This window comes from Phocoena phocoena, chromosome 11 (assembly GCF_963924675.1).
Source record: "Phocoena phocoena chromosome 11, mPhoPho1.1, whole genome shotgun sequence".
NCBI classification, from domain to species: Eukaryota; Metazoa; Chordata; class Mammalia; order Artiodactyla; family Phocoenidae; genus Phocoena; species Phocoena phocoena.
This window is the reverse complement of record NC_089229.1, coordinates 85,826,818-85,850,536: the sequence shown is the minus strand read 5'-3', so window position 1 is coordinate 85,850,536 and position 23,719 is coordinate 85,826,818. Positions and strand designations below refer to the sequence as shown.

At 37.7% G+C, this 23,719-nt stretch overlaps 1 protein-coding gene across 3 annotated transcripts in view; it reads left to right on the top strand.

Annotated features, from left to right (window-relative positions):
* Positions 1–11,694: 11,694 nt before the first annotated feature.
* The window catches only part of SLCO1C1 (solute carrier organic anion transporter family member 1C1), a 46,760-nt gene continuing 34,735 nt past the window's right edge, over positions 11,695–23,719 (top strand). For all 3 annotated transcript variants that reach the window (XM_065886612.1, XM_065886611.1, XM_065886609.1), the window contains exons 1-2: positions 11,695–11,823; positions 12,940–13,081. In XM_065886612.1, coding sequence (XP_065742684.1) covers positions 11,695–11,823; positions 12,940–13,081 — 271 coding nt within the window. The remainder of the gene's footprint in view (positions 11,824–12,939; positions 13,082–23,719) is intronic.

The following is a 23,719-nucleotide window of genomic DNA, read 5'->3' as shown; positions in this document are numbered from 1 at the left end:
TCCCCTTCAATGCACCAATGGCCACCTATCAGACACATTGAAAAGTCTAAGACCTGTTATGATGTTTGCTCACTTTTTTTTTTTTTCTTGTGGTACGCGGGCTTCTCACTGTTGTGGCCTCTCCCGTTGCGGAGCACAGGCTCCGGACGCGCAGGCTCAGCGGCCATGGCTCACAGGCCCAGCCGCTCCGGGGCATGTGGGATCTTCCCGGACGGGGGCACGAACCCGTGTCCCCTGCATCAGCAGGCGGACTCTCAACCACTGCGCCGCCAGGGAAGCCCTGCTCACTATTTCTGATGGCAAAGGTTGGCTGATGGCTAAAATAAAGTATTTGGTCTTTTAGACTCCAGATACACAGTTGCTTCATTAAAAGATTTCTTTATTTTCCTTGTATCTTTCTTTTTTCTTTTATAGTAAAATGTCTTATAATAATATTTGACTATTAATTAATGATCCTGACCATTATGTGATCTGAAATTATATGTGTAATGATGATAACTTTGTCATTTAGTATTGTTATTCGAAATGTACGTTTGAGTACATAATATAATTCTTAAACCACCTGGTGAATTTTTTTTTTTTTAATAAAATTCTGCTCACCAATGAAGAACTTGAGACTGTAAAGTGACCAGGCCCACAGCCATGTAAGAAAATGGTGGACCCTGGATGAGTCTGGAAGCAAATTCATTTATTAGTATAAACCACATGCAAGCTAGTACTGCTCAAAATCCTCTAAAATGGTAGTCTCGAAAAAAGAATTTATTAGAATTGTAGAATGTCTTAGTGCAAACCACATGCAAGCTAGTACTGCTCAAAATCCTCTAAAATGGTAGTCTCGAAAAAAGAATTTATTAGAATTGTAGAATGTCTTAATGCAAGGAGTTCTCTTTTCTTAGAATTTATGTAGAATGAACAACTGAATGCCAAAATTTCAATGTTTTTCTTTCTTTTTCTACTTTTAAGATTCACAGAAATTGTGGGTACAAGCAACTGATCATGTCTCTTTGAGAATTAATCCTCTCTGGAAAGAACTCTGCAGAGCCTTGGCCCTCACCAGATCTGTGGTCCCAGCAGATTCTAGAAAGAATCCCAATGGGAAAAGAAACCATACAGAGATTTTAGACCATGAGCTTTTTTTTTTTTTTTTTTTAAAAGAATTCCAGTGATGTCCTCAAGGAGAGGCTGGCTTAAAAACTTCTTGGAAGGAGAAGGAGAGATCTTTGTTACAAACTTCCGTCCCTCCTCCTGCTTCTGTTCCCTTACCCTCTGCCCCATGCAGAGCTGTGTTTTCTGGGAATCAGCAAGTAAGATCACAAGTGGTCTTTTCTTTTTTCACTCTCTCCCATAAAGAAAGCCTTATCACGTGCGGCCTTAAACTTGCAGCAAATTGCAAAGAAATGGCTCAAAGGCATCAGCTCTTTCTGTGCCCCGGGAGCTGAGATGCACGTCAGTGGCTTTGCCAGCGTGGCCTGTTCCCTGCAGACTGCCAGAGAAAAGAGGCCAGGAGGAAAGAGAAAAGAGAAGAGATTGGCCAAGGGTGAGACCATGCCCTACATCTTTTCTTTCCCCTGATCTGCTCTGTGTCCAACCAGGCTCTCCCTACCTGATAAAACTGCTCAAAGCTGCGGTAGGATCCACCTGCTTCCTCTTTCAGTCTGTGGAGTGTGGTCCAGCCTCCTGCTGGGCACACTGAGAGGAACTGGCTGCCTGATCTCCACCTCCAGGTAAGATCTGGTTCTCTGCTTTCATATTTTGTGATGATCACATCAGAGTCTCACAGGAGAGAAGTCAAAGAACCCTTATGTACTGCACTGCACGTGTCTTATCCATAACACTTCTCATGAAACTTCTAGGGGCCCTTGTAAGGATGGTGGAAATGGGAGAGGACACTGGTTAAAGAAGTCAGATAAACTCAGACCTGGGTTCAAATTGTGATTCTGATGCTTGTTTGATGGGTTGTTTTGAACAAGTCACTTCACTGCTCTGAGTCATATGATTTTCTATAAAATGAGAATTATAATGCCAACCTTGTTGAGTTGTTTTAAGGATTAGCACAAAGTATATAAATCATCTGGCACATAAACAGTACTTATTAAATCTGCATCTGACACAATTACTTGCAGTGAGGCAATCAGCTTCCTAACAACACATACTCCTTAGAAAGTACCATGAGGTTATTTTCCCTCCTGAAGGGAGAGATCCTGACGTCCACAAGACAAGCTAGTGCAGAGGTTTTCCTCATGTGAGATGACCAAGACAAGACAGCGATGGGAGTGGCTGCCTTTCTGACTTTCTCTTTGGGGTCTGTGGAGGCTGACTGCTGGATGGAGTCTGTTACAGGATCAGGGCATGGAGGTCATGCTATTTGCACGATCCAACTACAACCTTCCTAGTGCACCTGTACTCTTTAAAGACTGGAGGACTGCCTTCCAAACCCCTGTGAACAGAGAATTCCATTTTTTGGAACTGAAATGAAGAGAAACTGGCTGATTTTTCTCTGGCCTCCAGAGTAAGTAATACTCCAACCCAGGGTGTTGGAGGAAAACTTTATGGAAATCTGTTCAAGTGGTGGGAGAACAAGTAAGGCTTCGACAAGTGCAAATCCTGCTAAATAACTGCGTTCACTCTACTTCTGCAATTGCTAATGGGGGGGAGGGGGAGAGGGAGAGGGAGAGGGAGGGAGAGGGAGGGAGAGGGAGGGAGGGAGGGAGGGGGAGGGAGAGAGGGAGAGAGGGAGAGAGGGAGAGAGGGAGAGAGGGAGAGAGGGAGAGAGGGAGAGAGGGAGAGAGGGAGAGAGGGAGAGGGGGAGAGAGAGGGAGAGAGAGAGCACACGAGAGAGAGCGCAAGCGTCGGCAAGCCCGGAGGATCTCTTCATTCGTGTCACTGAGCGTCGCCTTTCCCCTTCTTTTCACAGATGGATGAATAGCTCAGTGCTCAAAAACGTAGCCTAGCCTCCTTGAAACATACTATACTTGAGACGATACGCAAATTATGAAACTGTATTTTCAGTAAAACAATGTAGTGTCAGTATTTTAATCTGGATGTTATTTCACCCTAACACAACATCAGCTAGGTGATCTCTTGTTTTGATTATTACTTCTGGATTTGAGTTAGAGTGATTTTTGTGACAATACCTGTAAATATAAGAAGACATTGTGTTTTGATGTCCCAAGTTTTTAATATTATTTTCAATATTTATTTCCCTCTTTAGCATTAGCATTCTAGATATGACCCTTTGAATTTTTAAAGATATTTTTAGTATAACTGATAGTGTATTTTATTTTTAAAATAGTGTTGCATTTATTAAAGAACAATCATCAATATACATATATTTTCATTTTCAATTCAGAGAGGGTCCTTAAGGAACTCCGGGTTATCTTAATCCACTCTTCCTACTGCAGCCAAAGAGAGATTTTTTTTAAACAAAACCTATTTATTTTATTTAATTTTTAAAAACATCTTTATTGGAGTATAATTGCTTTACAATGGTGTGTTAGTTCTGCTGTATAACAAAGTGAATCAGCTATATATATATATATATATATATATATATATATATATATATATATATATCCCCTCCCTCTTGCATCTCCCTCCCACCTTCCCTATCCCACCCCTCTAGGTGGTCACAAAGCACCGAGCTGATCTCCCTGTGCTATGTGGCTGCTTCCCACTAGCTATCTATTTTACAGTTCGTAGTGTATACTATGCCCATGCCACTCTCTCACTTTATCCTAGCTTACCCATCCCCCTCCCCGTCCTCAAGTCCACTCTCTACATCTCCGAATTTGTTCCTGTCCTGCCCCTAGGTTCTTCAGAACCATTTTTTTCCCCTTAGACTCTGTATATATGTGTTAGCATATGTTTTTGTTTTTCTCTTTCTGACTTACTTCACTCTGTATGACAGTCTCCAGGTCCATCCACCTTGCTACAAATGACTCAATTTCGTTTCTTTTTATGGCTGAGTAATATTCCATTGTATATATGTGCCACATCTTCTTTATCCATTCATCTGTCGATGGACACTTAGGCCGCTTCCATGTCCTGGCTATTGTAAATCGAGCTGCAGTGAACACTGTGGTACATGGCTCTTTTGGAATTATGGTTTTCTCAGTGTATATGCCCAGTAGTGGGATTACTAAGTCATATGGTAGTTCTATTTTTAGTTTTTTAAGGAACCTCCATACCGTTCTCCACAGTGGCTGTATCAATTTACATTCCCACCAACAGTGCAAGAGGGTTCCCTTTTCTCCACACCCTCTCCAACATTTATGGTTTGTAGATTTTTTGACGATGGCCATTCTGACTGGTGTGAGGTGATACCTCATTGTAGTTTTGTTTGCATTTATCTAATGATTAGGGATGTTGAGCATCCTTTCATGTGTTTGTTGGCAATCTGTATATCTTCTTTGGAGAAATGTCTATTTAGGTCTTCTACCCAGTTTTGGATTGGGTTTTTTGTTTTTTTGAGATTGAGCTGCATGAGCTGCTTGTATATTTTGGAGACTAATTCTTTGTCAGTTGCTTCATTTGCAAATATTTTCTCCCATTCTGAGGGTTGTCTTTTCATCTTGTTTATGGTTTCCTTTGCTGTGCAGAAGCTTTTAAGTTTCATTAGGTCCCATTTGCTTATTTTTGCTTTTATTTCCATTTCTCTAGGAGGTGGGTCAAAAAGTATCTTGCTGTGATTTATGTGATACAGTGTCCTGCCTATGTTTTCCTCTAAGAGTTTTATACTGTTTGGCCTTACATTTAGGTGTTTAATCCATTTTGAGTTTTTGTGTATGGTGTTAGGGAGTGTTGTAATTTCATTCTTTTACATGTAGCTATCCAGTTTTCCCAGCACCACTTATTGAAGAGGCTGTCTTTTCTCCACTGTATGTTCTTGCCTCCTTTATCAAAGATAAGGTGACCATATGTGCATGGGTTTATCTAGGTGCTTTCTATCCTGTTCCATTGATCTATATTTCTGTTTCTGTGCCAGTACCATACTGTCTTGATTACTATAACTTTGTAGTATAGTCTGAAGTTAGGGAGTCTGATTCCTCCAGCTCCGTTTTTCGTTCTCAAGATTGCTTTGGCTATTCGGGGTCTTTTGTGTTTCCATACAAATTGTGAAATCTTTTGTTCTAGTTCTGTGAAAAATGTCATTGGTAGTTTGATAGGGATTGCATTGAATCTGCAGATTGCTTTGGGTAGTATAGTCATTTTCACAATGTTGATTCTTCCAATCCAAGAACATGGTATATCTCTCCATCTGTTTGTATCATCTTTAATTTCTTTCATCAGTGTCTTATAATTTTCTGCATACAGGTCTTTTGTCTCCTTAGGTGGGTTTATTCCTAGGTATTTTATTCTTTTTGTTGCAATGGTAAATGGGAGTGTTTCCTTAATTTCTCTTTCAGTTTGTTCATCATTATATACAGGAATGCAAGAGATTTCCATGTATTAATTTTGTATCCTGCTACTTTACCAAATTCATTGATTAGTCCTAGTAGTTTTCTGGTACCATCTTTATGATTCTATATGTATAGTATCATGCCAACTGCAAACAGTGACAGCTTTACTTCTTCTTTTCCAATTTGGACCCCCTTTATTTCTTTTTATTCTTTGATTTTTGTGGCTAAAACTTCCAAAACTATGTTGAGTAATAGTGGTGAGAGTGAGAAACCTTGTCTTATTCCTGATCTTAGTGGAAAAGGTTTCAGTTTTTCACCATTGAGAATGATGTTGGCTGTGGGTTTGTCATATATGGCCTTTATAAGTTCCCTCTATGCCTATTTTCTGGAGGGTTTTTATCATAAATGGATGTTGAATTTTGTCAAAAGCTTTTTCTGCATTTATTGAGATCATATGGTTTTTACCTTCAATTTGTTAATATGGTGTATCACATTGATTTATTTGCATATATTAAAGAGTCCTTGCATTCCTGGGATAAACCTCACTTGATCATGGTGTATGATCCTTTTAATGTGCCGTTGGATTCTGTTTGCTAGTATTTTGTTGAGGATTTTTGCATCTATGTTCATCAGTGATATTGGCCTGTAGTTTTCTTTCTTTGTCTGGTTTTGGTCTCAGGGTGATGGTGGCCTCGTAGAATGAGTCTGGGAGTGTTCCTCTCTCTGCTATATTTTGGAAGAGTGTGAGAAGGCTGAGACTGTCCTCAATTCTTTTCATTCTTTTTCCTTTATTCTGTTCTGCAGTAGTTATTTCCACTATTTTGTCTTCCAGGTCACTTACCTGTTCTTCTGCCTCAGTTATTCTGCTATTGATTCCTTCTAGAGAAGTTTTAATAACATTTATTATGTTGTTCATCATTGTTTGCTCTTTAGTTCTTCTAGGTCCTTGTTAAATGTTTCTTGTATTTTCTCCATTCTGTTTCCAAGATTTTGGATGTCTTTACTGTCATTACTCTGAATTCTTTTTCAGGTAGACTGCCTATTTCCTCTTCATTTGTTTGGTCTGGTGGGTTTTTACCTTGCTCCTTCATATGCTGTGTGTTTTTCTGTCTTCTCATTTTGCTTAACTTACTGTGTTTGGGGTCTCCTTTTTGCAGGCTGCAGGTTCGTAGTTCCCGTTGTTTTTGGTGTCTGTTCCCAGTGGCTAAAGTTGGTTCAGTGGGTTGTGTAGGCCTCCTGGTGGAGGGGGCTAGTGCCTGTGTTCTGGTGTATGAGGCTGGACCTTGTCTTTCTGGCAGGCAGGACCATGTCCAGTGGTGTGTTTTGGGGTGTCTGTGAACTTATGATTTTAGGCAGCCTCTCTGCTAATGGGTGGGGTTGTGTTCCTGTCTTGCTAGTTTTTGGCATGGGGTGTCCAGCACTGGAGCTTGCTGGTTGCTGAGTGGAGCTGGGTCTTAGTGTTGAGACGGAGATCTCTAGGAGAGCTCTTGCTGATTGATATTACATGGGGCCGGGACGTATCTGTTGGACCAATGTCCTGAACTCGGCTCTCCCACCTCAGAGGCTCAGGCCTGACATCTGGCCAGAGCACCAAGACCCTGTCAGCCACACAGCTCAGAAGAAGAGGGAGAAAAAAGAAAAAGAAAGAAAAAAAAATAAAATAAAATATATAAAGTTATTAAAATTAAAAAGTAATTAAAGAGGAAGAGAGCAACCAAATCAACAAACAAATCTACCAATGATAATAAGTTCTAAATACTAAACTAAGATAAACATAAAACCAGAAACAAATTAGATGCAGAAAGCAAACCCCAAGTCTACAGTTGCTCCCAAAGTCCACCACCTCAACTTTGGGATGATTTTTTGTCTATTCAGTTATTCCAGAGATGCAGGGTACATCAAGTTGATTGTGGAGATTTAATCCGCTGCATCTGAGCCTGCTGGGAGAGATTTCCCTTTCTCTTCTTTGTTCGCACAGCTCTTGGGGTTCAGCTTTGCATTTGGCCCCGCCTCTGCATGTAAGTTGCCTGAGGGCATCTCTTCTCCACTCAGACAGGACGGGGTTAAAGGAGCAGCTGCTTAGGGGACTCTGGCTCACTCAGGCTGGGGTGGGGGGAGAGGGGGGAAGGGGTACTGAATGCAGGGCGAGTCTGCGGCGGCAGAGGCCAGCGTGACGTTGCAACAGCATAAGGTGCACCATGTGTTCTCCCAGGGAAGTTGTACCAGGATCACGGGACCCTGGCAGTGGCAGGCTGCACAGGCTCCTGGGAGGGGAGGTGTGGATAGTGACCTGTGCTTGCACACAGGCTTCTTGGTGGCTGCAGCAGCAGTTTTAGCATTTTATGCCCATGTCTGGTGTCCACGCTGATAGCCACGGCTCACGCCCGTCTCTGGAGCTCGTTTAGGCAGTGCTCTGAATCCCCTCTCCTTGTGCACCCTGAAACAACGGTCTTTAGCCTCTTAGGCAGTTCTAGACTTTTTCCAGGACTCCCTCCTGGCTAGCTGTGGTGCACTAGCCCCCTTCAGGCTGTGTTCACTCAGCCAACCCCAGTCCTCTCCCTGGGATCTGACATCCGAAGCCCAAGCCTCAGCTTCCAGCTCCCATGGCGGGTGAACAGACAAGCCTCTCGGGCTGGTGAGTGCTGGTTGGCACTGATCCTCTGTGCGTGAATCTCTCTGCCTTGTCCTCTGCAACCGTGGCTGCGCTCTCCTCTGTGGCTCCGAAGGTTCCTCCCCGCCACCCTCCCTGCCACCCCCTGACTCCACCAGTGAAGGGGCTTCCTAGTGTGTGGAACCTTTTCCTCCTTCACAGCTCCCTCCCAGATGTGCACATCCTATCTCTATTCTTTTGTCTCTGTTTTTTCTTTTTCCTTTTGCCCTAACCAGGTACATAAGGAGTTTCTTGCCTTTGGGAAGTCTGAGGTCTTCTGCCAGCATTCAGTAGGTGTTCTGTAGGAGTTGTTCCACGTGTAGATGTACTTTTGATGTATTTGTGGGGAGGAAGGTGATCTCCATGTCTCCTCTGCCATCTTGAAGGTCCACCCTCCCCCCCCCCGATAGTGTATTTTATTATTAAACAATTTATTTGCTTTCTCTGGTCACTGGGTTTAATATTATGACTGAACAGAAATAATATATCTGAATTCCTAAAACAGTAGGCCAGTTTGTATTACATAGTTTAATTTGTGGAAGAGAATTACATTTTACACTATAAATTTGATGTTATTTTGTATTTTAAAAATCCTTCTGGTATGTATTTCTTGATATTTCTATATCTTATATATTTAAAATATTTTTTCGTATAAGAATTGTACATTCATTATAGAAAAATTAGAAAATATGGATACACAAAACATTTTTAAAAAATCGTCTGTAGTGTCACCAGCCAGAAATAATGTGTTATCCTATTCTTTATAAACTTTCTGAAGCTTTGCTTCTATCTATACACACCTGTGAATGTATGTGTGTTTCTATTATAAAATAAAGTGTTATGTATATTGCTTTGAAGTCTTGTATTTTTAAAATCAACTCTGTAATAAAAATATTTCTACATGACTATATTTACTTCTTTACACTAATTTCTAATGGTTTCAAAGATTTCACTGTGTGAGTATACCATAATTTGTTGGACATTTGGGTCATTTTGTTGTTTTGATTTTTTTTTTTTTTAATAAGCAATGTGTCTCTCCAGGATTTTAATTAAAGGTACTCAGTATTTTTGTAGTAAAGAGACCTATTTAATCCATTGCTTCCCAAATACCCTTTCACTGTTCTGGCAAAATATTTTTCTGAAAACTAGTTTTAGTGATTCAGTGGATATAGGAAGTTGGCTGTTGGTATCAATATCCATGTACTGAATTTCTTAGATTTTTTTTTTTTTTGAGTCATGAATGGCTGTTGACTTTTATCACCTGATGTATTGCATCTACTGAAATTTTATTATTTTTCATTTTGAATTTCTTCTAGCTTTATTGAAATGTGATTGACAATAAAAATTGTATATATTTAAGGTATACAATGTGATGTTTTGATATATATATATGTAACATCTTGAATTTTTTTTTGAATTTATTTATTTTATTTATTTATTTTTGGCTGCATTTGGTCCTCACTGCTCTGCACTGGCTCTCTCCATTTGCAGCGAGCGGGGGCCACTCCTTGCTGCAGTGCACAGGTCTCTCACCACAGCGGCCTCTCCTGTTGCAGAGCATGGGCTCCAGAGCGTGGGCTTGGCAGCTGCGGCACATGGGCCCAGCCACTCCATGGCACGTGGGATACTCCCAGACCAGGGCCTGAACTCACGTCCCCTGCACTGGCAGGTGGATTCCCAATCACTGCACCGCCAGGGAAGTTTGAATTTTTAATGCGATGATTTAGGTGAACAAACTTCCTAATATTAATCAATTGTTACATTTTTTAAAAATCTTAATTATGGAATTTTAATTAATTTGTATTTGCTAGTATTTTATTTAGGATTTTAGCATCTCTAGGTTGGCTCTGCAGTTTTCCTTTTTGTGTTGTCTTAATGAGATTTTGCTATCAAGATAATTCTGGCTTGGTCCGATGAATGGAGACTGTTAGCATCTGTTTCCATTATCTGCTATTTTTCCTTGAAGGGTATTCCTTGATAAAGCACTCCAGTTACATCATCTATCCTTACTATTTTTATTTAGGGAATAGGTTTAGAGTATTTTTGTTAATGTCTTCCTTAGATATGTTTCTCTCCTGGTTTGTATCAATACAGGTAATTTATATTTGCTAGAAATTTATCCATTTTGTCAAGACGTTATAGTTATTTCTATATATTTTGCACAATTTTTATTTTGTATTCTCCTAAACATCTGTGTTTAGATCTTACTAACATTGTATTCCTGTATCTTTGCCTTTTGCTCTTGTTTAGGATTCTCTGCTCTTTGTTTAGCTTTTTGGCTTTAAAATTTTTTCTGTTTTCCTCACTTTCCTTTGTCCATTTTTAAAAAGTAAATTTATGCATGTTTATGAAATTGAATAATCTAAAAGTCTAATAACAAGTTTAAAAACAAAAAACAAAACAGGTCCTTGCCCTACCCTTCTCAACCCATTTCTCACTCCCTCCACTTTTAAATCTTTTAGGTCTGTCTTCTGATATTTAGCTCCATATTTCAAAATAAATTGTGTATACTGCTATTTCTTGATTTTTCAGTTTGAGACATTATCTATAAATTCAAACTACCAAAGATGAGGTTGAGTAAACACAGAACATGCATTATATAAAGTCAAGATAATAGACACACAGATAGAATAACTCTAAACTACCACAGTACGTTAAGTTTTACCCTGACGTTATTTTTTCAGTTAGTGTGATGAGAATACAGAAGATCTCTATTAATGTACAAATGCATCATCTGGTAAACATTAGGGTGATCCAGAAGTTATTTTATTTTTAAATCCCTTCACGTAGATTACTTTATCAGGCAGGCACTGAGCTATATGGAATCCTAAAGAAGTGGATGCATGGGATATGTAAATATTGATATGAACAAAAAGAAAATAGGTTCAGATTATGTGAACCTGTCCAGGGCTTGGTAAGGACAAAGGAGGGTGGGAAATTAGACATAGGAAGGAAGGCATCTTTCTTACTTTAAGGCAGGCCAAAGACTACTTCTGACTGAATGAAATCTAAGCCTGAGGCATAAATCATGCTGCTTCCCTATTTGTCAAGCTAAAATGATACACAGATTGGTCCTCTTTTTTTGCCTTATTTTAAGCCTTACTTTGTATGCTACAAATGTATAAGAATCACAGTGTGATATAGGCATCTACCAGGGGCATCAATCTTTTCTATTCATTCTGCTAAGATAATAGATTTAAAGGCTTTAAAGACTCAATTCTAATGAATCAATATTCAAATGGCTGAATTCCTCTTCTTCCTTTCCTGCTTGCTTCTAGTTTAAGCTGGCAAGACCACAAAGTTAGCAAAATTCTTCCTCGTTATTTATTCCAAAGGCAACATTTAAATTTATTCTTTGCTATAATGAGGCTTAAACTGGAGGGATTGAGAAAGAATGCTGGCTACAGAGTCCCAAGAGCAGGATTGCTTAATCAGATATCCTGGTCGATTTTAATTGAAAAACTTTGCCAACTTACTGTGGTAAAATGAGGGAACTTCACATCAAGTTATGTCTACAGAATTGTGATCTATTGTGAAATAAAAACATTATCTAATCAACTGCATGGGTTTGAATTAAATTTTTTTTTTTTTTTTTTTACTTTAAAAATCAACTTTGACAGATCAGAGTCAAGGAATGTTTTCATAATGGACACTTCATCCAAAGAAAATATCCAGTTATTCAGCAAAAATTCAATGCAACCTGTTGGGAGGCCTTCCTTTAAAACAGAATATCCCTCCTCAGAGGAGAAACAACCCTGCTGTGGTGAACTAAAGGTAACAAACAATTAAATGATAAACAACCATAAGTGGTTAACTAAAGAGCTAAGAGAATTTGGTGGAGTCCATGCTCTCAGTTCTTGATCCAGTTATTTTCTACACACTATAGCTAGAGGTGAGAAATTTTTTCCATTTTAAAAAGTGACCTTAGATGCAATTTATGAAAACCACACTTTGCTGGGCAGTGAAAGCAATCTTTGCCTGACTATGTAGGTTAAATTACTAAATATTACTTTCCTGGCTCACTTGAATGCCCCTCCGAAACAGAAAGGAGAGAGGTAATGATATTCATTAAATATCTACCATGTACCAGATGTTATGCTATGCACAGCTGTAACATTTAATCTATGAAACATCCATATTATTCCCATTCTATAAATGAAAAATGTGACTTTCCTGGCCACACAGTAAGGGACAGGGTTCCCTTTTAAATGGTGCTCAATGTGACTCCAAGTTCCTATACTTTCCTTGCATCAAATATTCACTCAACAAATACATATGTGGTTTTTTTCATATAATCCGCCTTATAGATACTCCATCACAGACCCAGGTCTAGCAAAACACACAAGCCAGATATCAAAAAGAATATATTTTTTTCATTGAATAAGAATTTGAGTATGAATTTAACTTGAATATGAACTTAAACACAAAGAATAGTAGTTCTACTTTTTCAGTCTGTTACGTTCCCTGCTAGAACATTAACCATTGCTGTGAAATACACAATAATGAGTATTAGACCTGTGATAAGATGTTGAGTATTTGGTTGATGGTTTTTGTTTTATTTTCTTACCTTTCAATGGTTCCTTCCTCTCTCTGCTTCCCCATGCAATGAATCTTCTTTTCAAAGCCAAGACATCGTTGAATGCCCTTTGGGGGAGAGGGGGAGAAAGGGTGGAATTCAACATACATTATGAATGAAAGTCTATTTGAATTTTTAGAACTCTACATGAGCTTGAGGTGGGAAGAAGCCTATTACTTTGCTTGAATGAAATCTTCAGTGGTAACAGGCTTGTTACCTGGTTTGTGGTTTGTGTTTCTGTCTCTCTGTTTAGTAAATTTCCAGTCATATGTCAGGCTGGAGTTAGACTAAGTGTGACCTGTCATATTTTTCAGGTGTTCTTGGGTGCCCTGTCTTTTGTTTACTTTGCCAAAGCACTGGCAGAAGGCTACCTGAAGAGCACCATCACTCAGATAGAGAGAAGGTTTGATATCCCTTCTTCACTGGTGGGAGTTATTGATGGTAGTTTTGAAATTGGTAGGTATTACAGATGCCTGACTTTACTTTTTTTTTTTTTTTGCGGTACGCGGGCCTCTCACTGTTGTGGCCTCTCCCGTTGCGGAGCACAGGCTCCGGACGCGCAGGCCCAGCGGCCATGGCTCACAGGCCCAGCCGCTCCGCGGCACGTGGGATCCTCCCGGACCGGGGCACGAACCTGTGTCCCCTGCATCGGCAGGCGGACTCTCAACCACTGCGCCACCGGAAGCCCTGACTTTACTTTCAAGTACAAGGTTTCTAGGCACGACTAAATGACATCCTCACTGCATTCTGCTGTCTGCTAGTATCAGACTCTATCTCTAAAATCTTATTTGGACAGAGTTTGCCATGGCCTTGTGCTACAGTATAGGCAATTTCTTCTCTCCGAGCAAACAGCAATTAACTTCCTGCCCCAGGTGTTCACTATTATATGACTCACACAAGTTTTCAATCAGAGTGAGACTTCTCTAGGAGAGAGAGTGAGATGCTGCTGGTATTTTGAGTTAAAAGTATGCAGGAAATGTCCTTACAAAAGAGTTTTATATCCTGGAAGCCCTGTGATTCAAACTTTTCTAGAGCTTCAAAGAAGCTCTAGAAAAATATCTTGTAGTGATTTAAGAAGTTAAACTATAAAAGGGGTATTTCTGTCCAGTGGCCTAGAAAGAATATAAAGGGATTCTATTAACAAGAACACTAGAGCAAAACAGGCAATAAAAATTCTACTCTCCGGGTTCTTTGGTTATAGCCATTGACTGTACACTTTGAACTTGAAAAGACCAAGTGATTTTAGTCACTGTTTTGGAAGTACTTTAAAGAGTGTAATCCCATTTAGCTTCCTGAGTTGATAAACTAAGGGGCTTTGATTCCTTCTTGAAGTAAACAAAATTAATAGTCTCTGTGGTCCTTTCTGCTTGTTGAGTTTCAAATATATGCTATAGTAAAATCTCTAGTGGCTCCAGGTTCAGCTTCACTTAAACCTTCAGAAGAGTGAAGGGATATATTTCAACTCTTCAACAATTACTTTTTTAGTTCTGTTGGGCTGTACCCGCAGGCCAGCAAGCCCTGTGCTTGTCCGGCTTCAAGACCGAAGAAAGAGCCCAGAGTTAGCGACAGACACATCAGTGGTTTAACGGATAGGGGGAACTTACACGTCTGAAGCAAGGTCCTGGAGCAACAAGCCACCGTGTGCGGCTGACTGCAGGCAGGACATGGCGGCAGTCTTCTCTCCCAGGGAGGAGGGGGAGATTACCAGTTATAGGGGGAATTGACTTCAGGTTGGCTCATTGGTTACCAGGGAAACCAGTAGGTGGCACGCCCCCTCACTGCCGCTTTGACAAGCGATCCTAGTGGAGGTGTTCTGATCTAAAATTAGAACAATCACCAGCTGAAGGGGCAAATATACAGGAAGCTTGGCAGTGTGAGTAGTGTAGATGAAGCAGGCACTGGTTGAGCAGGGAATGTACGTAGAGCAAAAAAAGAGCCATCTTGGGTGGCCTGATCATCCAAGTTCATACTGTATATATCAGTTATTACCCTAAATATCAGGAAGAATTAAAAGAGTGAATAGGTACCCTTTTACCTTCAGGCTTTTATTCCCCAAATCCATCTTTCATCACCCTACCAGAAAAAGATTTCTTGGTTCAGTGCTAGTCAAACGTTAATGTTCACGCAAATGACTGGTCAATTGTGTTAAAATGCACAGACGTTCTGTAGGAAGGGAAGATCCTGCATATCTAACAAGCTCCAGTACGATGTTGATGCTATTCATCAATGGGCTGCACTTTGTGTAACAAGTTTCTAGAACACCTGATCATATCACTACCTTGTGTAAACTAATTGGAGACGCCTGGAGAGCTGATTTATTCCTTGATGACTGCCCTGCCTACAACCCTAAACGGAATGAAAGTCCATGGAGAGTCAAGGTAAGGGTAACACTGCATCAGGAGAAGAAACAAGTATGAAGAGGAAGCTGGGTGCAGATCAAAAGAATAAATCAGACTTACAGAAAGAAGAAGAAATGAGAAGACAGAAAATTACATATGAAGTGATTCATTGATTATTGCTCACTCTAGATTATAGTATAAAAACATTTTGTAGCTGAAGAGACTTGGGAAGAATCTGGTCCAAATTTTTCTTAGATTCCCAGACCCCAATGCAAAACTTGAGAGGGTCTATATTTAATAGAGAGTACTAATGTTGCATAGGAAGTAAAAAAAAGGGCCCCGAGTCTAAATTCATATTAATTCTTCCAGACCATTCTAAGGATAGAAATTGTTTATTGGATTAGATGCAATAAAAGTCCTCTGACTTCCATTGCAAAACTTTATGCCAACCATTACAGGTTTGCTCTAGTTATTTGCAATCCCTAGTTTTCCAGAAAAGTGGGTTTCCTGACCATAATTTTAATTTACTCCTTTTGCCTCTCTTCATATTCCTTCCTTCCAGAGCTCTGGACCCATTCCCACCCTCTGTCTCTAGCTTTAAATTCTTCTATTTTTTGCAGAACAATTTCATTTATCCTTTGACATCAATTGGCATTATCATCTAACATCTGCCTACTGGATACTCAATTTCTTCCCAAGTAAAGTATTTTCTTGTAACAAGGACTCTTTCTCCAAAAATGACAGAGAGTTTCCAAGAAAATAAAATGTTTTCTTATCAAGACCTACTAATATTTGCAGATATTAATTCTTTGTTTCAAATATTTCTCCATGTATTTTCTTCTAAATATTTAAAACTTTTGCCTCTTACATTTTAGTATTTTAGTCAACTTGACATAGATGTTTTTAGATACACTTTGTTTTTTAAGGCAGTTTGGGGTTCACAGCAAAAGTGAGCAGAACGTACAAAGATTTCCAATAAACCCCCTGTCCCCACATATGCACGGCCTCCCCCATTATCAACATCCCTCACCACAGTGGTACATTCATTACAGTTGATGACCTACAGTGATACCTCATTATCATCCACAGTCCAGAGTTGACGTTAAGGCTCACTCTTGGTGTTGTATACTCTGTGGGATTGAACAAATGTATAATGACATGTATCCACTATTATAGTATCATACAGAGCACTTTTAATGCCCTAAAAATCCTCTGTGCTCTGCCTATTTATCCATCCCTACCCCCTACCCCTTGGTAACCACTGATCTTTTTACTGTCTCCATAGTTTTGCCTGTTTCAGAATGTTATACAGTTGGAATCATACAGTATGTAGCCTTTTCAGATTGGCTTCTTTCACATGGCAATAAGCATTTAATGTTCTTCCATGTCTTTTCATGACTGGATAACTCATTTCTTTTTAGCACTGAATAATAATCTATTTCTGAATGGACCTTAGTTTATTTACCTATTCATCTAGTGAAGAACTTCTTGATTGCTTCCAAGTTTTGGCAATTATAAAGAAAGCTACTATAAACATCTGTGTGTGCAGATTTTTGTGGGGACATAAATTTTCAACTCTTTTGGATAATTACCAAGGAGCATAGTTGCTGGGTCTTATGGGAAGAATATGTTTCGTTTTGTAAGATACCACCAAATTGTCTTCCAAAGTGGCCGCACCATTTGGAATGAGAGTTCAACAATAAATGAGAGTTCTTGTTGCTCCGCACCCTAAGCAGCATTTAATGTTTTGGATTTTGGCCATTCTAATAGATATGTAGTGGTGTTTCATTGTTTCTTAATTTGCAGTTTCCTGATGACATACGATGCTGAACATCTTTTTGTGTGGTTATTTGCCATCTGTGTATCTTCTTTGGTGATCTGTCCATCGAGGTATTTGGTCCATGTTTTAAACAGGCTGCTTGTATTCTTATTGTTGGGTTTTAAGAGTTCTTCGTGTATTTTGGATAACAGTCCTTTATCTGATATGGCTTTTGCAAATATTTTCTCTTGGTATGTGGTTTGTCTTTTAAGTCTCTTAACATCATCTTTCATAGAGCAGAAATTTTTAATTTTAATGAAGTCCAGCTTATCAATTTTTTCTTTCATGGATTGGGCTTTTGGTGTTGCATCTAAAAAGTCATCACCAAACCCACGGTCTTCTAGGTTTTCTCTTATGCTATCTTCTACAAGTTTTATAGTTTTGCATTTTACATTTAGGTCTGTGATCCATTTTGAGTTTATTTTTGTGAAGACTGTAAAGTCTGTGTCTAGATTCAGTTTTGTTGTGGTATTTTTGCATGTGTATGTCAAGTTCTTCCAGCACCATTTATTGAAAAGACTATCTTTGCTCTATTGTATTGCCTTTATTCCTTTCTCAAAGACCAGTTAACTGTATTTATGTAGTCTGTTTCTGGGCTATCTATTCTGTTCCATGTATCTATTTATCTATTCTTTCACCGGTGTCACACTGTCTTGATTACTGTGGCTTTAGAGTATGTCTTGAAATTGGGTAGTGTCAGTCTTCCAACTTTGTTTTTCTGCAATATCTTGTTGGCTATTCTGGGTATTTTATTTGTCCATAAAAATTTTAGAATCAGTTTGTCACTATCCACAAATAACTTGCTATGATTTTGATTAAGATTGCATTGAATGCATAGATCAAGTAGGAAAGAAATGACATCTTGACAATACTGAGTCTTCCTATCCATGAACATAAGATATCTCTCCATTTATTGAGTTATTTGATCTCTTTAGCCAGAGTTTTATAGTTCTCTTCATATAGATCTTGTACATATTTTGTTAAATTTATACTTACTTCATTTTAGGGGGTGCTAATGTAAATGGTATCATGTTTTTAAATTCCTGTTTTTCACTGCTGACATATAGGAAAGTGATTCACTTCTGTGTATTAACCCTGTATCTTGCAACCCTGCTATAATCATGTATTAGTTCCAGGAGTTCTTTTGTTAATTCTTTCAGATTTTCTACAAAAATGATCATGTCTTATGGGAACAAAGCTAGTTTTATTTCTTCCTTCCCAATCTGTGTACCTTTATTTCCTTTTCTTGTCCTATTGCATTAAGTAGGACTCCCCGTACAATATTGAAAAGCAATGGTGAGAGGAGATAGACTTGCCTTGTGCCTGATCTTAGTGGAAAAGCTTTGAATTTCTTACCATTAAGTATGATATTAGCTGTAGTTTTTGGTAGTTTTTTTTTTTTTTTAATCAAGTTGAGGACATTCCTCTCTCTTCCAAGTTTATGGAGTTTTTTTTTTCTTTTTTTTTAAATCATGATTGGTTGTAGAGTTTTGTCAAATGCTTTTTCTGCATATATTGATATGATCGTGTGAATTTTCTTCTTTAGCCTGTTGATATGATGGATTACATTAATTAATTTTCTAATGGTGAACCAGCCCTGCATACCTGGGATAAATCCCACTTGGTCTTAATGTACAATTATTTCTACATATTGTTGGATTTGATTTGCTAATACGTTGTTGAGGATTTTTGCACCTATGTTCAGGAGAGATATTAGTTTGTTGTTTTCTTTTCTTGTAATGCTTTTTCTGGTTTTTGTATTAGGGTAATGTTGCACTTGTAGAATTAGGAAGTGTTCCCTCTCTATCTTCTGAAAGAGATTGTAGAGAATTAGTATAATTTCTTCATTAACTGTTTGGAAAATTCACCAGTGAATCTACTTGGACCTGGTACTTTCTGTTTTGGAAGGATATTAATTATTGGTTCAATTTCTTTAATAGATATAGGTATATTCAGATTACCTGTATCTCCCTATGTGAGTGTTCGCAGATTGTGTCTTTCAATTTGAATTCCTCCCTCCCATCCTTTGTATCACTGTTATTATTCATTTTATTTCACTTATACATAAGCAAACATGCATACATAAGAATACATCATTGAACACATTTTTGATATTATTATTTTGAACAAACTGTTATCTGCTAGATCAATTAAGAATAAGAAAAATAAGTTTTAAATTTACCATCACTTATTTCTTCTCTGATGCTCATCCTTTCTTTATGTAGATCTGAGTTTCTGAATTTTATTATTATTATTTTTCTCTGAAGAGCTTCTTTTAACATTTCATGAAAGGCAGGTCTACTGGAAACACATTTCCTCAATTGTCTGTCTGAGAAAGTATTTCTTCTTTGCTTTTGAAGGATAACTTCACAGGGTACAGAACTTTAGGTTGGTGGGGGTTTTTTCTCTCAACACTTCAAAAATTTTTTCTACACTCTTTTCTTGTTTGCATGGTTTCTGAAGAGAAATAAGATGTAATTCTTATTTTCCTCCTCTATAAGTGAGTTTTCTTTTTTTATAAATTATCTCTTATATTTGATTTTCTGTAGTTTGAAAATTATATGTCTAGTTTAGATTTTTTGGCATTTATCCTGCTCATTGTTCTCTTAGCTTCCTGGATCTGTGGTTTGGTGTGTGATATTAATTTGGTAGAAATTCTCAATCGTCATTATTTTAAATATTTCTTCTATTCCTTTGACTCTTGCTTCTCTTTCTGGAATTCCCATTACCTGCATGTTACGCCTCTTATAGTTCCATGTCCTTGGATATTCTGTTCTGTTTTTTTTCCAGTCTCTTTTTCTCTTTGCTTTTAAGTTTTGGTGTTTTCTATTGATATATCCTCAAGCTCAAAGATTCTTTCCTCAACTGTGTCCAGTCTACCAACAAGCCTATCAAAGGCATTCTTTATTTCTGTTACCATGTTATTGTTCTCTAGCATTTTTTTTGATCTTTCCCAGAATTTCCATCTCTCTGATTTACATTGCCCATTTGTTCTTGCATGCTCTTTAGTTTTTCCATTAGACCTCTTGACATCTTAATCATAGTTGTCTTAAATTTCTAGTCAGACAACTCCAAAATCTCTGCCATGTCTGGTTCTGATTCTTGCTGTCTCTTCAAAAAGTTTTTCTTTTTACTTTCAGTATGTCTTATAATTTTTTCCTTCATAGCCAGAAATGATGTACTGGGTAAAAGGAACTGCTATAAATAGGCCTTTAGTAATATGATGGTATTGTGTGAGGGAGAGAAAGTATTCTATAGTCCTACAGGTCTCAGGCTCTTAGTGAGCCTATGCCTCTGGACTGTGAACTTCAGATGTGCTTCTCAGTCCCCCTATCCCTCACTGATGGGACAGGATAGCTAGAACAGCTGAAGTTGGGTATTTCCCTTCCCCCAGGTCAGTTGGGCTCTGATAATGCCCCAGCAGGTTAGACTCTGGTTACTAGTTTCCCCTAAAAGCAGACTTTCTTAAGAAAAACAGAGTGCTCCGATGTATTTCAAAATGGTTTCCTTTCCCCTCCCTATGCTGCAAGCACAAAAGTTTTATTCTCCAATATTCACTGTGAGAACCTAATTGAGCTCCTGAAGTAAAACTCACAAGAGAGTGTGTGCCCTCAATCACTGGGTCCCTCTGGAGTTTTTATCTCTCAGAATTGCTGATGCTGAGCCTCCTGTCAGTTATAGTTCAGGTTTTTCTTACCATAACACTTGTTCCCAAGGAGATTTATTGTTGTGGATTTCTGTTCCAGCTGGCCACAATTCTCTGCATTTGCCTATTGGTCTCTCCAATTTGGGGGACAGCAGTTTGCCCTATGACCCCATCTTTCTGACAGATCTAAGAAGAGTTGTTGATTTTTCAACTTTTTACTTGGTGTTAGGATGAAGTGGATACTTCTAGCTTCTTACATGCTGGACCAGAAAAGACATATCCTTAAAATACATTTTTTTAAAATACAAAGTCAGGTAGCAATCTCTTTATATTATTATAACAAATTGTCCAATCAGCACTAATTCAATATATACTTAACCCAGTTATTTGCAATAACCTCTTTATCATATATTAACTTATCACTTAGGTGTAAATCTTTCCGTAAGTCTGTTGATCCCTGACTCAATACAAGACTGTCTTCTTGATTAATAGTTTTATAATTAGCTCTGTTACTAGGTAGGAAAATTTCCAACTTTTCCATCAAATTTTTTCTTGGCTCTACTTGGAATAGTTTCCTGAAACATCCAATTTTGGTTTGACTGAAATTGCATAGAATTTATATATCAAATCAGATAACTGAAATTTTATGTTATGAGTCTTTCCATCCAAGAACATGGTATATATCTCAATTTAGTTATTCTTTTTATAGCTTTCAGTATTATATTTATAATCTATAAATATACTACTTATCTTTTGTTAGATTTATTCCTACATATTTAAAGTTTTTGTTGCTATTGTGAAAAGAATTTTTGTTACATTTCTTATTTAGTAATTCCTGGAATACTGGAAGAGTATTAATATCTAATGTTATACATATACAGCAGTCTTGCTGAATTTATGTTAACTTTAATTGATTGTCTATAGACGCTGTAGAGTTTCCTGAACAATCATATTGTCTGAAACAGAAAACAACTGTATATCATCCTTTCCAATTATTAGATTTATTATTTCTTGTTCTTGCCTTATTGCATTGGGCTCAGAACTATGTCCAATAGAAGTAGTGACAGTGGGCATCCTTCTCTTGTATCTTAACTTAATGAAAATATTTTAAAAATTTCACCATTAAACAATATCTGTGCTGTGCAGTTTTGATAGATACAGTTTAAAAGTTAATTTGCTCAGATTTTTTCTTATTATAAATGGTTAATTATATTAAATGTTTTACATCTCTCAAGATAACCATGGAATTTTTCCTCTTCCATTATTTAATATAGAGCTTTAATTAATAGATTTGTTTCTTATTTGGTGGTACCCTTGCACTCCTAGAATAAACTGCATTTGGTCTCTTCTTTCATTGTGCTTGTCTAGTTTGAATTGCAAGGGTATATTGGTCTTATAGCATGAGTTGGGTAGCTTTCTTTTCTGTTATCTGAAGTACTGTGTGTGGGTGTGGGGAGAGAAAGAGAGAGAAAAAGAGGAAGAGAGAAAGAGAGAAAATCTAGTACTTGAAAATCTGATAAAATGTATTTGTAAACCTCTCTGGACCTGTTGTCTTTTTCAGAAGTTAGTGATAGTAGATGTGAAAGAATATTGATATCCAACTTGATTTTTTTAAAGATTATACATCACTATTTATTTTCTAAGTGTATCTTCTGAGAACTCAGAAAAGATACTAAATAAAGGAAGCAAAAACTTCTACAGACATCACAGAAGCCCAAATGGTATTATGTAGTGTTTGGCATACCCACTAATGTAACACAGAAACAGCCTGTAAACATGAGTCCTTTATTGTGACATGTTGGTGGTATGGGAGTTGGGGAGGGAGGTACTGGTGGTGGTGGTGGGGACACATTACCTATAAACTGAAAGTCAACTTTCACTTCAGTTTGGTTTATTTACTGTGACACATTAGCAAAACTATAGACATAATTATCAATATGGTACAAAATTTCTTCTACTAAGTACTTAAATGTCAAATGAGAAATTTCATACTCAAGTTTTTTTGATATGAAAATTCAAAAGAGCTTAATTCTTCCTGGAGCCATAAAGCCTGGAGCCACTGTAGCCTAGAGCAAGCTTTTTTCACTATTGTTATTGCCCTCAAGGCTACAAAAATTGCTGCTCTTTTTGCACTTGACTAAAGCTGGCAATGTGAATAAACAGTAGTACATTAGATGATTGCTTACAGATGTAAGGAAACTACTCTCTCTGGAAAATTGAAAACATTGAGAATGTCAAAGCAAGGCCACCCAACAGCCATCACAATCAATTGCTGGAGAATTGCTAAGTTTTACTTTATCTAACACCACAGTCCTTAAAAACTAAATATTCCAAATGCAAATAGCTAAAACTTTAAAGCCCCTTGAAATCTAAGACCCTAAGCAATGTTTATCAAAGCATGTTCCAGGAACCATCTCTGTCAACACATTGGAACTAGTATTAAAAATGCAGATTTCTTGGCCTGCATCCCTCTCCCCAATCCATGAAATCAGAAACTGTTGAGAGCTGTCAAGATTCTGCATTTTTAATGTTTCTATTTCCCCCACCACTCCTTTCCAGTAATTTTTGTGCACAGCAAAGCATTAGAAAATCTTCCTTAAAGGATGTTTAATCAGTTAACACCATCATCAACTAAAAGTAATTTATCACATCCTTCACTAGAGATATTTTAGAAAGGCTTACGTCCCACCTTCAAAAAAATGTATTCTTTATTTTTTTTAAAAAGAGATGGATATAATTTATGGAGACTTTCTATTTTATAAAATTTGTATTATGAGCATACATTGAGTTTATATAATTGATGTATTTCTGAAGTTATGTGGAGTAATTTTTATTTGTATTTTGAATCTTATATTTTTATAAAAATTATATAAATATGCATTTCATAATTTGATTTCATTTTAAGTGAGGTACAGTTGTGTTTGTTTTTTCTTTCGGGAATATCAGCTAAAGCAATACTATATGATGTATGTTTCAAGAGCGAATGGGAAACCAATAGAAGTTTTAATAGAAAATGTGAACAAATGAAAAGTAATACAGTTTACTTCAAAATCACCAAGGAAAATTTAAGAGAACTAAAGGAAGTCTTCTACAATTTGATTTACTGATAAAACACTTTAAATGGACACATAATTAAGGTGGATGAAAACAAGGTAGAAGGGTTGTTTATAAAAATATCAATATTTTGATAAAAGGATGAGAGGATTGAAATAATGAATCTGAAGATAGTTCCAGTCATCTCAGATTAAAGGAAAGAAAGACAAATGATGGGGAAGATGGTGGGAGATGGT